At 38.4% G+C, this 16,147-nt stretch overlaps 1 protein-coding gene across 4 annotated transcripts in view; it reads left to right on the top strand.

The window, feature by feature from the left end:
- The window catches only part of flt3 (fms related receptor tyrosine kinase 3), a 126,188-nt gene that overhangs the window by 30,135 nt on the left and 79,906 nt on the right, over positions 1–16,147 (top strand). For 3 of the 4 annotated variants that reach the window (XM_059646688.1, XM_048533161.1, XM_059646687.1), the window contains exon 1: positions 734–847. The exons of the other annotated variant lie outside the window; for it this stretch is intronic. In XM_059646688.1, the coding sequence (XP_059502671.1) occupies positions 796–847 (52 nt within the window). In that variant the 5' untranslated portion in view covers positions 734–795. Of the gene's footprint in view, positions 1–733; positions 848–16,147 lie in introns of those variants that run through there. 4 annotated transcript variants of the gene reach the window in all.

The raw sequence follows: 16,147 nt of genomic DNA, 5'->3' as shown, positions 1-16,147 counted from the left end.
ACTGTAACTGGTAATCTGTAGGACCTGTGTACAAACGCACATAGAAGTAAAATGAAAAAAATACTATGTGTAAATATTATTAAATATGATTTTAAAAATCCCGAAGGTTGCCGATGTTCTTTAACATCCATTCTTAACCTGATCTGGCCTATATATCATTATAATCTCATACGGTGATTCATAACTGCCCACATTCTCACCAAACAATGTACTCAATTGCATCAAATCATTGCTGTCCAGTCAAAACAAAGACCCATCATAATTTCCGCCGAGGCATAAGCTTTGTAAATAATTATTAATGACGTCTTCACTGCAAGAATTATAAATTTTTTAAAACTTTTTTTCAGATTGTAGGTTCATTGTAGAATTTCAAATTAATATCAAACTCGATCAACTTAATTTTTGAATGTTCCGTGTAAAGCAGAATGTTTGAAGAAATTCCGTTTGATGGCAAATAACATCAGAAAGATAATGGCAGAAAATACGCTTGTTATGAAATTTTAAAAAAACTTCTGTTAAATAAGCTAAAATTGAATTTAGAAATTTTGTCAGGAGTCAAAGAGCAAAATAAAAATAACATTGTTATTTATATTTTCTCATTGGAAATTAATAAGAGCATTATTGAAAACAGGGTGGGCTAAGTCCTTTGCACTGGTTCCTGTTGAGTGACGTATGAACAGGTTAAATAAAACCCACAGTCACTTTCAGCTTTAATGCTTGGCACCGTGCACTTGTGGAGTATCTCAGTATATATTTTCATATCCTGTTTTTGATTTAAAAAAGTGTAGAACCACAATGTTGGAATTCATGTTTGAAACAGCAAGCAAGCTCTTTTTCGTGGTTCTGAGTACGTATATGTATCTGACACCAGGGCTTTTAAACTTCTTTGAAAGACCAAATGTGCCGTGAGTAGTAGCATGGAGAGATTTGAATTGCAGATGTGATATTGTTTATTGTGGAAAGATGTAATATCTTAATTGTTGACTAAACGTTTTTCAGTGTATGCTGCAAACTAGTTTAAATGCTATTATAATGGTTCAAACTGCGAGAAGAGATACGGACAACACAAACATTTAACAACGCGAACAGGTAGATTTTTGTTTCCTTTGTTGATGCGTGGATCTGGGTCACTCACGTGTATGTAGCGGCAGTTCATATCAATGGAATCATTTCGGTCCAACATTATTGAAAGCGGACCGTTGCATCTAGACCGCCAGTTGTAATTACTTTTTAAGCCATTTTCTTAAACATTGTATCTCTTTTATTTAAGCATAGAAAGGTCAGTTTTCTATTGCGGTGACACGGTATCACAACTATACAATAAGATATGATAAAGTTTTTTTTAAAGAAAGAGCAGGGCTTCGATTTGGAAACAATCTCTAACAAATGTTTTGTTCTGTCCTCCTCACATAAGACGCATAGAATAAATTTCCTACCCTTGGGTTCCCAGTTTATAATTCGTGCAGCGTTTATGAAACTAAAAAGACAGCAGTCATAGCCATTACGGAACACGCCAAGATTGGAATTGCTTTCTAGGTGAAAGATGAAGTAAATATGTAAGTTCTATTTTGTGTAACAGCAGATAAGAAACTACTGAGGAGGACGTGCCTTTGGATTTGATGTTTAACATTGATGGGGCGAAAAAGTAACAACGATTCGCAATACCTACCTTGCTGTGTTATAAATGCAACTGGGAATTCCCATTTGCATGGTAATTTTACTTGCGTGTTTAAGAGTATGTCAGAAATGTCACTGGCCAAAAGTGTGGAAACCTCTCCTAACGGGGACACGTGCAGTTTGCATGCAACCTTACAAATATCAACACTTTTAGGTTCATGTTTTCACTTCTGTATAAACATATATACTGCATTGAGTTTAAAGAACATCTATTTCCGGAACAAGATTGCCAATATTGTTGGTTTGGATCCCAAATCTGCACTTGATCTGACAGATGATACAGAGTAGCTTTCTAACATCTAGAACACCGTTTCAGTCAATGAATAGACAAAGGTTTGGCAAGACTGTTTCTCCCATCAAAAGGAAAGCTAGGCCCGAAAACTTATTAACTGCACAGAATGATTTACCTTGTGAGGAAAACCAATATTAGATTCGTAGAATCTCTTGCAGTGTGGAAGCAGGCTGTTCGACCCGTCCATTCCACACCGACACTCTAAGGAGCATCCGCCCACGGCTAATCCACCTAGCCTGTTCAGAAACATAAAATAAAAAAGACCCTGCAGACTCTTGAACACGATGGACAATTTAGCATGGCTAACCTGCACATGTGGACTGTGGAAGGAAAGCCAAGCAGACACGGGGAAACGTGCAGGCTCCACACAGACACTCGTCCGAGGCAGGAATCGAACCCCAGCCCTGCCACTGAGAGACAGCAGTAGTGCTAGTCACTGAACCACGGTACCTCCTAATAGTTCTAGTAAAATTAATAGTGGACACAAAAGACGAAAGGAAATGCAGATTTTATCTGATAATAGTAACCTAACCATAGCATTTAAACAGAAGGAAACTGCAGCGTGAAATCTAGATGCGGGAGTAGCAAATGTGGAGCCAGTGCGAGTTTTCGAATTACTAAATCAAAAATCTGAGACTTCTACTCACCTTTTTTTTCGTCTGTAGTTGAAACACGTGTGGCAAAAGCGGAAAGAGGACATAAACAAGCTCGAAAGTACCAGTGACACATTTTTTCCTCTCGTTCTTAAAATGTCCCTTGCCCGGGCAGTGATCCGGAAAACAGTGAAACAAAATGTGCGCCCCCTCCTCCGCTGCTCACACGCCAAACATTTCCCCTTTGCTACTAACAATACTTTTACTCCTTCATTCTGAGGGGAAACTAAACCTCAAATTGCGACTTGACACTTTTCCGCAGGCACAAACATCTGCCATCCTCTAACCGCGCGAATTATATCCTACGCATGATGCTGCCAAAGAAAACCAAGCAAAAACGTACATTTAGTCCAGAGACCCGCAACATTTAAATTGATGTACATTCGAAGCGATGAAAAGGTGAGGAAAAAAAAACACATTTTCACGCAGCGTGTGTGGAATGCATTGCTTGGAGATGAGATGGAAGCAGGTTCGATTGAGGCATTCAAGAAGCATTGGATGATTATTTGGATAGAAGTAGTGTGGAGGGGTATGGGGAAAAAGACTAAATAATAGGTGCAGACATGATGGGCCAAAAGGCCTCCTTCAACACCTTAATAATTCTGTCATTCTTTGACTTAAAATTCTCTTCTTGCATATAATAATCATAGCAATGCAACATTAATAGCCATCATCTTCCAAATCATAAACCTGAGTACGCAAAATAAAATTACACCTAGTTTCTTGTTGCTTCCTGGACTCTGTCTCTACCTATTTGCTCACTTGTTTCTCCTATTCATCCCTGCCACTGTCAGCAGCATATATTCTACCTTTTCTCAGCTACTATCGCTTTTAGAGTAGGGACATTGGACATTAACTCTGCTTTCGCTTAACAGATGCTGCCAGAGTTGCTGAGTTTCTCTAACAATTTCAGTTTTTATTGAACCTGAGTATGTAGTCTCGGTAATAGTTTTTACAAGCTATATACTTTATTCCTCAAAGTATTTATATTTTTCTGATGCAATGCAATTACGGTTGCTGCCAATATTTACAATACATCCTGTGGCAAAGATGCCAGACCCATCCTATAGAGATTTTACACATTTTCTAGCCTTCGATGCGCTATGACAAATCAACATTCAACAGGAGCCGTTCACCATTCCATGTTCTAAACCTGGAATGTACCAGTCTGCAATACTCAGTCCTTATTAACATTTTTCACCAAGACTAACGGTCCTCCAGCAGCAGCGCTGCTTATCTCAGTGTTCATCTCTGGAAGTAGCCAGTAGAACAAGACTTCTGCATTATGGAATTGCTCAGTATGAACTCCAACAAAAGATACTTCACAGACATTCTTTGCAAATTGCAGAAGGAGGTGGACAATGTCTCCCCCACTAAACTGGCTTGAAATACTGGGCTAATACTCATTGTTATAACCTGATTCTGATGCCACCTATCATCATGCATAAACTTCTCTGCTTTTTGTACTCAGATCATTAACATCCATGTCCAGGAGACAATCTCAAATGCAAATGGAATGTTAGACTTAAATACAAAGAGATTGAAATATTAGAGTAAGGAGTTCTCATTGCCTTATTTTGGGTCTCAGTGAGACCACACCTGCAATACTGACTAGTTTTTGTCTCTTTCCTTAAGGAGTATATGAATCTTTCCCACCCCAATCAGTTTGTTGCATATGACTTCTTACATAGTTGGAAAGATGCTGATAGCAACCTAAGGACTCTCTCTTATTGCATTCATTCCTGGGTTGACAGGATTGTCCTCTGACAAATTGAGTAGGCTAGGCCTATATTCCCTAGAGTTTGGAAGAGTGAGAAGAGCTTTCATTGAAATGTAAAGTTCTTAAGGAACTTGACACTGTACATCTGAAAGTATATTTCCCAAGGCTGGGAATCTATATCTAGGGAATACAATTTCAGAGTATGATTTTGACATTATAACCAGTAAAGGAGAAATTGCCTCACTCAAAGAGTTGTGAATCATTGGGATTTCCTCTCAAAATGGCTATGAATATATATATTGAATCTGAAGGACAGGATTTACATGTATGTGGAAAGTCAAGGACTGATTAGGGATAGTCAACATGGCTTTGTGCGTGGGAAATTGTTTCTTACTAACTTGTTTGATTCTTTGAGGAAGTGATGAAGAGGATTGATGAAGGCAGAGAGATGGACATGGCCTGTATGGAATTCTCTAAGGCAATTGGCAAGGTTCTGCATGGCAGACTGGTTAACAAGGTTACATCACATGGAACACAGGGAGAACCAGCCATTTGGATGCATAACTGGCTCGAAAATAGAAGATAGAAGGTGGTTGCAGAGGGTTGCTTTTCAAACTGGAGGCCGGTGTCCAGTGGTCTGTCACAAAAATTGGTGCTGGGCCCACTGCTTTTTGTCATTTATATCGATGATTTGGATGTAAATATAGGAGGTATAGTTAGTAAGTTTGCTGATGACACCAAAATTGGTTGTGCAGTGGACGGAGAAGTAGGTTATCTCAGTGCACAACAGGACCTTGATTAGATGGGCTGATGGGCTGAGGAGTGGCAGATGGAGTTTAATTTAGATAAATGTGAGGTACTGCATTTTGGTAAGGCAAATCAGGGCAGGACTTATGTACTTAATTGTAAGGTTCTGGGGGCCATTGCCAAACAAAGAGTCCTTGGTGTGCATGTTCATAGTTCCTTGAAAGTGGAGTCACTGTGGACAGGATGGTAAAGAAGGCATTTAGTACACTTGCCTTTATTGGACAGTGCACTGAGTATAGGACTTGCAAGGTCGTGTTGCAGCTGTACAGGACATTGGTTAGTCCCGTTTTGGAATACTGCATTCAATTCTAGTCTCCAGCCACAGGAAGGATGTTGTGAAACTTGAGTGGGTGCAGAAAAGATTTACAAGAATGCTGCTAGCGTTGGAGGGTTTGAGCTTCAGAAGAGGCTGAATAGGCTGGGGCTATTTTCCCTGGTGCATCGGAGGCTGAGGGGTGACCTCGTAGAAGTTTATAAAACCATGAGGGGCATGGATAGGGTGAACAGCCAAAACCTTTTCCCAGGGTGGGGAGTCCAAAACTAGAGGGTATTGGTTTAAGGTAAAAGAGGAATGATTTAAACAGGATCTGTCATGCAGACATTGGTGCATGTGTGGAACAAGTTACCAGAGGAAGTACTAAACGTTAACTGCAATTACAACATTTAAAAGGCACCTGGATGAGGATATGAAGAGGAAAGGTTGAGAGGGATTTGGACCAAAAGCTGACAAATGGGCCTAGACTAATTTAGGATAGCTGGTCAGTGTGGACGAGTTGGACCAAAGGGTCAGTTTCCATGCTGTACATCTCTATGACTCTATGACTGTGCGTTCAAGTCAGAAATTAACATATTTTCGGAAACTAAGGAGATTAAGGAATTTAGATGAGTGCAAGGACATTGAGTTAAAGTAGAAGATCAATCATGACCATATTAAATGATGGAGCAGGTTAGAAATGCCATACAATTTACTCCTGCTCCTGTTCTTATATTTTTGTATGCCACTTCTGGACCATCATAACTGAGTTTGATGCCAGCATTTTTATTTTATTTTTATGAAACAGCACAAATTCATAACAGAGGTCTGCTGAGCAGCAAATAGATATTGAAATCGTTAATCTTAGAATAGTTGAAAGTTCTGAATCAAAAAATTGACAGTTTGCAATAGCTTTAATAGAAAGCAAACCAATCAAGATGCTCATGTTATTATTTTGGAAATGTTAGTGCCATAAACTGTCGCCAACCAAGCACTGGTCGGCACGGACAAGTTGGACCAAAGGGACTATTTCCATACTGTATGGCTCTATGATAAGATCTGCAAAGCAATGATAATATGAAAGAACAAAATATGATTAGGTTTACCAGTTTAAAACTATTTTCTGAGGTTAAAATCTATCTAACAACATATTCTATACCTTCCTGAAAAATCCTCCATCTGTTTTACAGATATGAAGCAGAAGGCAAAGCATTCAGTAAGGAAGTGGTGTGCATGGGCAAATTCTATGTTGAAGTGTTCTGCCCACCACATTGATCTTGGCCCAAAAGGAAAATCTAAAACAACAAATGCAAATAAATAGCTTGACTTTTAGTCCCGCTTTGCAAAGTTGATCTGCCCTGAGCAGGCAGGAATAAATTTATTCAGGAATAAATGAGCTGAAATGTGGCTATAAAAATCTAAATGGTTGGTAAGATCTCAGCAGGGGTATAGAGAAAATGTATTCTCTTTGGTGAGTGTTTGATAACCAGGCATGTTAGCTTTAAAATCATGGATGACAGATTTGTGGATGATATAGGAAATGCCTTCATTTGGGAGACAGTTAGCAGAATCTGGAATGTTCTTCCAGAAAGGGTGGTGGAAATTGATTGCATGAACTATATTAAAAAGGATTTGGACAGGTCATTGAGAATGAGGAACTTAAAAGGTTGCAGAAAAAGCAGGATGCGGAACTAACACTGCTCCTCTTGCAAAGAGCTAGTACAGACATGGCAAATTGAATAACACTGTCCTGTGCAATGTTCCTGTAATTCTAAACAAGATTTCTCAAAATGGTCAATAGAAGCCACCTCTGAAAAGATATGTTTGCAAAGTTGGTGTGCATTTCCCTGCTAGTCCTGATCATGCTTCTCCCCCACCATGGTTTTTGTCTCTTTTGACTGGTCAGCTCCTACCAATCAGTTTCCCTTGCATGACATCCTTTACACACTGGGAGATAATGTCGGGTCCACTGATCTTCTGTTGGGCTGTTACGTCTTATAATCCTCACTCCATGTATTCTCTCACTATGCCCCCATCCCCTCCTTCTGCCAACTCATGCCTACCATGCTTCCCATGGCACTTCATCTACTCCATCCCAACTCATGCCTCTTGCATGCTCATGGCCCCACCGCACTCTTCATGCCGGCTTATTCTAACTCATTGCTCTTGCAAGTTCATTCATCCAATATACGTTAAACCAATGAACCATATAGTAACAGAGAGATGTGTAGAACTGCTCTGTAAAGAAAACAAATATTCACAAACCCTCTTCTGGACAAAGGAAATGTGGTGCTCTCTCCTCAAATACCTTTCCTGCCTAAAAATCTAATTTCTTAAATATACCCAATGTATTTCTTCTTATGTAGTGTAGAATTCCAGAGAGATACCACCTTCTGAATGAAGAAGTTTCTCTTTTTCTCAGTCCAAATCATCTACTTTGTATCATGAGACCATGACGCCTTGTCCTAGAACTCCAGATAGGGGAAACAACACTGTCAAAAGTTTGTACATTTCAACAGGATTGCTCCTCATTCTTCTAAACCTCAATAAATACACACTTACTCAACTCAATCTCTCCTTCAGTAACGTACCAGTCATCCCAGGGAAATCAGTCTGGTGAACCTTCACTGAACTTCCTCCATGGCATGTCCTTTTTTTTTAAGTAAGGAGACTAAACTACACATACAATAAATGTGGCTAAACAGGAAAGTTAACGATAGTATTGAATTGAAAGAAACACTGCATAATTCTGGAAATGTTTGTGTTATGTCAGGAGATTAGATAGGTTTAAGGAACAGCAGAGAATAACTGAAGAAAAAAGGTTGGAAGTAAAATATAAGGGAAGGTTAACTGGTAGCACCAAAAGAGATTGCACAAGCTCCTGTACGTTTTTAAATCGAGGGAAGGAGTATCTAAAGCCAGTATTAGTCTTCTAAAGAATGTGTTTGGGGGATTGACAATGGAAGGAGACTGAAGGAGAGAATGGACAAGACTGAGAAGACTCAGAAGCCATGGCAGTGTTGTGAAAGTCTTTTAGTAGAAGACTTAGAAAACTTCACTAAGAAACTTGAAAATCACATCATAAAAGGGAGGAAGGAACTTAAAGCAACAACTGTGACGAGGTGCTGGTAAAACCAAAGACCTAAAGTCAAATAACTTCCAGGACCAGATTGCATGCATCCTTGGTCTGAAAAGGGGTAGTGAAGGCATAAGTTATAATCATCCAAATTTCATTAAAACATAGAAGCATTCCAGAACATCGTTATTCAAGAAAGGAGAAAAACGCAAAGCAGGAAACTAGGCCATTTAGTCTAATATCTGTCAAAGGGAAATTGCTGGAATACATTATTGAGGAAGTTGCAGTAGGAAAGTTATGAAATCATAAATTGATCAAGCAGAATCAGCTTTGTTTGATTAAAGGGGATTCAGGTTTAACTAATTCTTTACAGATTGATGAGGAAGTGACAAGCAAGGTGGATGAAAGGGACTATGTAAATAAGGTCTTGTTGGATTTCCAAAAGGTGTTAACTAGATACCACATCAACATTTATTACATTAAGTTCAGAGTGTACGAGGTAACATATTAGCATGGAAAATAATTTGCTAGTTAATAGAAAGCACAGAGTAGGGATTAGTGGATCTTTTATGGGTTAATAAGATGTAACTAATGGAGTGCTACACACAGCGATTCTGGTACCTCAATTTACAATCAATATCAACTGCTTGGATGTGTGGACTGACTGTATGGTAGTTGAATTTGTCAGTTGGACCAAATTAGGTAAGAAAGTAAGTTGTCAAGATGAGATAGAGAGACTGCAAAGCAGTAAGACCAAATTAGGTAATGGACAAAACTTTGGCAGTCTGAATAGAAAGTAGGAAATTGTGAATTTATCCAGTTTGGCAGGAAGAATGGAGAGAGATTGCCGATCTTGGAGTCTTGGAGAAATTTGGGTGCCCTGCCACATGAATCACAACAAAATAGTTTGCAGTTACAGCAGGTAATTAAAAAGGCAAGTGGAGTGTAAGTGTTCTTTGTAGGTGGTATAGAATGTAAGAATAGGGAAGTTTTACTGCACTTATACAGAATCTTGGTGAGGCCACATCTGGGCACTCAGTTTGAGGATAAGAAATCTTTCTTTTAAAATGGAGATAATTTTGTTTTTCTCTCAGTGGGCCATTAGTCTGTGGAATTCTTCTGCCCAAAAAACAATGAAGACTGGGCCACTGAATTTATTCAAGGTTGAGTTGCATAGACTTTTGTTATAATACTGGATGAAGATTGTGGAAGCCAGGCAAATAAATGGCAACTACAACCAGTTCAGGATGATCTTGTTGAATGGCCTAACAGGGTCAAAGGGTGAAACAGCCAGCTGCTAAAGTTCTATGTTGCCATTTAGTTAGAAGTTGTTATTGGTTATGGAAGGCAGGCAGGAAAATGAAGGTAAGGCCACTGTCAGATCTGCCATTTTAACAGGACTGGACAGGGTAGATGCAGGGAGGATGTTCTTGATGGTGGGTGTATCCAGAGCCAGCGGTCACAGTATGAGGATTCAGGGTAAATGATTTAGGACGGAGATTAGGAGACATTTCTTCACCCAAAGAGCGGTGACCCGTTGGAATTCATTACCACAATAAGTAGTTGATGCCAAAACATTGAATGTATTCAAGAGTCAACTAGATATAGCAAATAAAAACCAAAAGAACTGCTGATGCTGTAAATCAGGAACAAAAATAAAGTTTCTGGAAAAGCTCAGCAGGTCTGGCAGCATCTGTGAAGGAAAAAAAAATGGAGTTAACATTTCGGGTCTGGTGACCCTTCCTCAGAACTGAAGGGTCTCCGGACCCAAAACATTAACTCCGTTTTCTCCTTAACAGATGCTGGCAGGTCTGCTGACCTTTTCCAACAACTTTGTTTTTGACTAGATATAGCACTTGGGGTGAATGGGATCAAAGGTTATGGGGAGAAAACAGGATTAGGCTATTGAGTTGGACAACCAGCCATGATTGTGAAGAATGGCAGAGCAGACTCGCAGGCCCAGATGGCCTCCTCCTGTCCTATCTTGTGTGTTTCTATGTTTCTATTAACTTTTTGAAAGCTCTTGAAAGGTCAAAAGGCATATTCTTGCATCTACATTCTTAGATTCATGCAACTTTTCTCTTGTTAAATTGTATAACCAATTTTCTTTTGAATATTACAATTGAATCTATATCATTTGCTTTTCAAACAGATTGGTAGAGTTGGAGCTCAGAGAAATGTGAAGTGGTACATTTTGGGAAAGACAGTAGTGAAAGACATATTTTGACCAAGTTAAGGGCAGAAAGATCAAAAAGTACCGGCACATGGATTTTTAATGGTGGGACTGCAGTTGCTCTAAAATGAGAAATAGAATTTCAGGTTTTCTAAATAAAAGGGAAGGAAATCAGTTTTAATTTACACGCGGAATTGGTTTGGTCACAACTGAAGAATTGCGCGCTGTTCTGGTCAATCCATTATAGGAAGGCTATGGAAAGGCTAAATCTAGAATGACTCCAAAAATAGAAAGTATTGTCATGAAATCAACATGATGAACTAAAAATCAAAAATGCTAAAAACTCTCAGACAGAGAGAAGGTTAACATATCAGGTCAATGACCTGTTGTCAGAACCAGAGGTATTTTATGAGAACAAAGATTACTCAGGTGAACATAGTACAAATTTTCAAAATTCTATAACTTCTTGACACCCACAATGAGGTTTTGTGTTCTTATTTCTTTTATTGGAGGATCACTCACCAATGTTGCCAAAGCCCAGGATCATTCCTATGAAGGTAAACTTTACTTTCCAATGCAATGTTAGTAAATCTAAAGTGCCTACCATCAACTTGACACATGGCAGTGTTTGGTACATTCGGATAAGAACAGTCTGCATGTTTGCCAGGATTAATGGTGTACCCTGTTTCCCTTCATACTGAGAAACATGAGCAAAAGAAGTGCCTGGCCCCGTAGATCAATTGCTGTTTCCCTTCCTCCACTTCCCCAATGTATCAGGACAGGTGACCAAAATTTTTTCAAAGTTAAGTTTTAAGAAGTAACATAAAAGAGAAGAGAAAATGGAAAACCAGCAGTGTTTAGGGAGGGAATTCCTAAGCTTGTGACCAAGGTAGTTGAAGACAAGGTCACTGCTGGTGGGACAAGCAAGAGGAAGGTAGGAGGCTTCCGAGCAGCCTGGAATTAAAATAATGCGGAGTTGTTCGAGCTTTGAAAGTCTGGGTGAAATTTCAGAGATAGAAGTGAGGGATTTGCACAAGGATGAGCATGTTCAAATCAAGATTTTAGTAGACTATGAGCCACCTATTGGAGATCAGGAGAATGACATGGCAGAATATGGTACACTACAGAAAGAAGGTAGAATTGCAACAATTGTTAACTTGCCTCTGGACTTTGCTATGATTTCAAATAGAAAACTCACAACTGATCCATTGTCATCAACACAATTTTATTCATAAAGTTTGCATTTATTGTTAAAGCCTGTCCTTCTCTTTAAGATGAAGTATATTAGTATTGCAATATTCCATATTCAATATCTTCCCATTTCAAACATCCATTGGTATCAAGCCTGATCAAAGCAGATGACATTTAAAAAGATACAAACAAGAATTTTATGATAAAAGAACAAGGTGGCCATTCAGAGTGCATTCAGAGACAAATGAATACCATTCAAGTCTACTTACTGAAGCTTTGAATATTATCCATATTGCAACAGTTCAGTGCCCAGCTGAAAAATCTCTTTTTACGCTCAAAGCAAAAAATTGGTTGCTATCTATACTTGGAATTCTGGTATCTCTTAACCAATTTAGAACTGGTTTTACACCATTCGTCTTTAGATTATCCAGTAGACAACTTTCATTTTTGAATATAATACTTAGGATAGTAGTTCATTCAAAGTGTATAGTAATGCTATTGTAATAGCCACTGCGGTACCAAAGTGACGTGGCGATTGCAAAGTAGTTTAGTGATGCAAAATTGCAAAATAATCTAGAACCAAGGTCTGACCTGATTCCAGGGTATATTGAGATTCCTCTTGAGACATTAAGTTCTCAATGCTTAGTTTTGATTCTGCATGGAGTATAACTTTAGTCCTCATTTAAATAGTGTTTGGTGGTTTGTTGGAGATTTTAAAATCTTACTTGGAATTAATGTGAATGGTTAGCATGCAAAGACACATCTACCTACATTCTCTAAATAATTAAACATAAGCTGCTGGTGCAGGACTTTGTATATGCATGTCCTTGTGCATTCACATAGTACTCTGCTGGACAGCAGAATTGAATTGTTAACCACGATGTATTAATGTCATACAGCCAGCTAAAATTAGTAATGCACTTATGAATTGGTGACTAATAGGGGCAGTTTAAAGGCAGACACCAACAGCCAAATTTCAATTTACAATTCCTGTATAACTTCTTCATAGTCATTTGGTATAGAAAATTTGAATGTTGGTGGAAAAAGACAACATAAGACCATAAAACATAAGAACAGAAGTGAGTCATTCATTAACTATGCTCCAAAATTTAATGCGATCATGGCTGATCTGATAACCCTCAACTTCACTTTTCTGCCTAGTCTCCAGAACCCTTGATTCCCTAACAGTTTAAAGATCTGTCTATTTCAGCTTTGAATATACTCAATATCTCAACCACAAGCGCCCTCTGTGGTAAAGAATTCCACAGATTCATAAGCATTCGAGAGGAGAAATTCCTTCTCATCTCTGTCTTAAATCTGCATCTCCTTATTCTGAGATTATTTTCTCTAGTCTTATACTCTTCTGTATGGGGAAACAACCTCTTTGCACAAATCTTGATAAACCCTCTAGGAGTCAAGTATATTTCAATAAGGCAACCTCTCATTCTTCCATATTCCGACCAAGACAGGTCCAAACCTACTCAATCTCTCCTCATAAAATAACACATCCCCGCATGCATGTTATCAGCCTAGTGAACCATCTCTAACCTGTCTGTAATACCAGTATATTGGGAAAAACCCAAAAATGTTTGCAATATTCTAGCTGTGGTCTGACTAGTGCCTTGTATCGTTTTAACAAAATCTTCCTACTTTTTTTAGTCCATTCCTTTTGAAATAAATGCCAACATTCTATTTGCCTTCTATATTACTGATTGAACTTTGCATCAATTTTTAGTGATTCATGGATGCAGACTCCCAAATTCCTCTGTTCTGTAGCTTTCTGATTTCTTTCACCAAATTGTCATCAATTTCATATGCTTTAATTCAGCTAACAGGCTCTCATAAGAGATTTCTCAAATAACTTCTGGAAGTCCAATAAATAATATGCATAGACATTGTCCTGTCCACTACTTTAGTCACCTTCGTACAAAATTCAATCAGACATGATCTACCCTTTACAATTCCATGCTGGAAAATTCTGATCAGCTCAAAACTTCTGAGATATTCAGTCAATCTATCTTTAATTATCAATATTAATAATTTCTTGGTAGCACGTTAGACTACCTGGTCCCTATTTCCCAGATTTTCTTCTGTCACAATTTTTTAAAAAGTGGAATGGTATGTGCAACTTTCCCAATCTAAAAAGTGGTTCCTGAATTGAAATAACTTTGGAAGATTATAAAAACTGAAAGAACTGCGGATGCTGTAAATCAGGAGCAAAAACAGCAATTGCTGGAAGCTCAGCAGGTCTGGCAGCATCTATGACCCTGAGGAACGGTCACTGGACCCAAAACGTTAACTCTGATCTTATCTTCACAGATGCTGCCAGACCTGCTGAGCTTCCAGCAACTTCTGTTATTGTTTGGAAGATTATAGTTAAGGTATCTGCAGTGTTCTCACCCGCTTCCTTTAAAATCCTTGATGTAAACAATCTATCTTACAGATTGGTTATACTTCATCCCTTTTTTGTTTTTGCTGAACTATTTTTCTTTCAGTAACTCTGGTGAGTCTTTGTTCCTATGTCAAAATCAATTTAATATCCTGTTGTCTAGCATGCTAACCTCTTCTTACATGGTAAATGCTCTGCAAATTAATTAATTAACATAGTGGCTATAGCTTTATTTGCACTGATGGTATAATTGTTATTCTGATGAAGAAATCTTAACTCTGCTGTCTTCCCACAGATGCTGCCAGACCTGTTGAGTTTCTTCAGTAGTTTCTGTTTTTGTTTTAGCACCCCCAGTTCTTTGTTTTACTTCACTATTGCCATTGTTTGAATAGGTACACATTGCTCCTGATCAACCTTCTGTATTTTAAATTGGAAAAGTTTTGTATTGATTCTGTATTTGCAAGTTTGTTTTGATGTGCCCTTTTATTGATTTTTTTCTGTATCCCTCTCATAATGGACATACTGATGTCTGAATTCCACAACCTCATTTACCTTTGATAACTTTTGCTTCCCAACAAGAATCGAGATACTTCCAGCTTAAAAATATTCAGTTACCCTAACAACACTTTTTGATACAGAGAGTTCAAAAGTCCTACAATTCTCTAAAAGGAAATAAAAAAAGTATCCCAAAAAGGCAATCCCTTATTTTTAAACAGTGCCCCCTAGTTCTGGGCTGATCCAAAAGAGGAAACACCCTTTCAATGTCCGCATAGTCAGGACTGTTAAAGATCTTATGTACTTCAAATCAAGTCACATCTCATTCTTCTAAACTCCAATGGAATCAAGACCACTCTGTCCAACTATCCCATAAAACAACCTGCTCGTTCCAAGTACCAATCTAGTAAACCTCTTCTGAATCACCTCCAAATATTTATATCCTTTAACTAAGGAAACCAAAACTGCATGCGGTATTTAAGATTCAACTGAAGCATAGCATCTTGATTTTGGTATTCCATTCCTCTCATAGTAAGGGATAGCATTCCATTAGCCATTGCATTTACGTGCTGTACCTACAAACCAATGTTTTGTGATGCATCTATTGGCCAGGATCTGTGCTTTTTATCACATTTTTCTGTTTCCTGTAAGTTAGAAACAATTACGCTTGAAATTCAAAATGCTGGACTTTCACAGAGTGCATTTCTTGCTGTCAATGTGGCAGATTAGTGTATGGTGGAGGATTGGAGAAGTTTTAAAAACCAACAAATGATGACCCCAAAAAAGGGAGAAAATAAACTTTAAGGGGAAACTAGCAAGTAATATCAAGAAGATGAAAACAGCTTCTTTAAATATATAAAAATGCAGAGAGAGGCCAAAGTGAAGGAGGTCCCTCACATAGTGAAGTTGGGAAAATAATAATGGAGAACCATGAAATGGCAGAGGAGTTGATTAAATATTTTACATCAGTTTTCATCGTAGAATACGTGAATAGCTTTCAAAAATTACTAAATAATCAAGGGGTTAAAGGGGGAGCGGGCAAAGAGTTTAAAGGGACCTGAGGGACAACTTTTTCACACAGAGGATGGAGCATGTATGGAATGAACTGCCAGAGGAAGTGGTAGATGTAGGTACAGTTACAACATTTAAAAGATATTTGGGAAGGTTGAGAATGATATGGGCCAATTGCAGGCAAGTGGGACCAGTTTGGGCAATCTGTTCAGCATCGATAAGTTGGACCAATGGGTCTGTTTCCTTGCTGTACAACTCTATGACTCTTCAACATGATTACTATTTCTAACGAAAAACTGCTCGGGAAAGTAGTAGGGCTAAAGATAGATAAATCCCCTGGACCTGATGGATTGCATTGTGGAGCTTTAAAGGAAATAGCTACAGATATCGTGAATGTACTGTAAACTTCC

This window comes from Stegostoma tigrinum, chromosome 6, assembly GCF_030684315.1.
Source record: "Stegostoma tigrinum isolate sSteTig4 chromosome 6, sSteTig4.hap1, whole genome shotgun sequence".
Classification (NCBI taxonomy): domain Eukaryota; kingdom Metazoa; phylum Chordata; class Chondrichthyes; order Orectolobiformes; family Stegostomatidae; genus Stegostoma; species Stegostoma tigrinum.
Note: the sequence above shows the minus strand (reverse complement) of the source record. Positions and strands in the feature narration are given on the sequence as shown.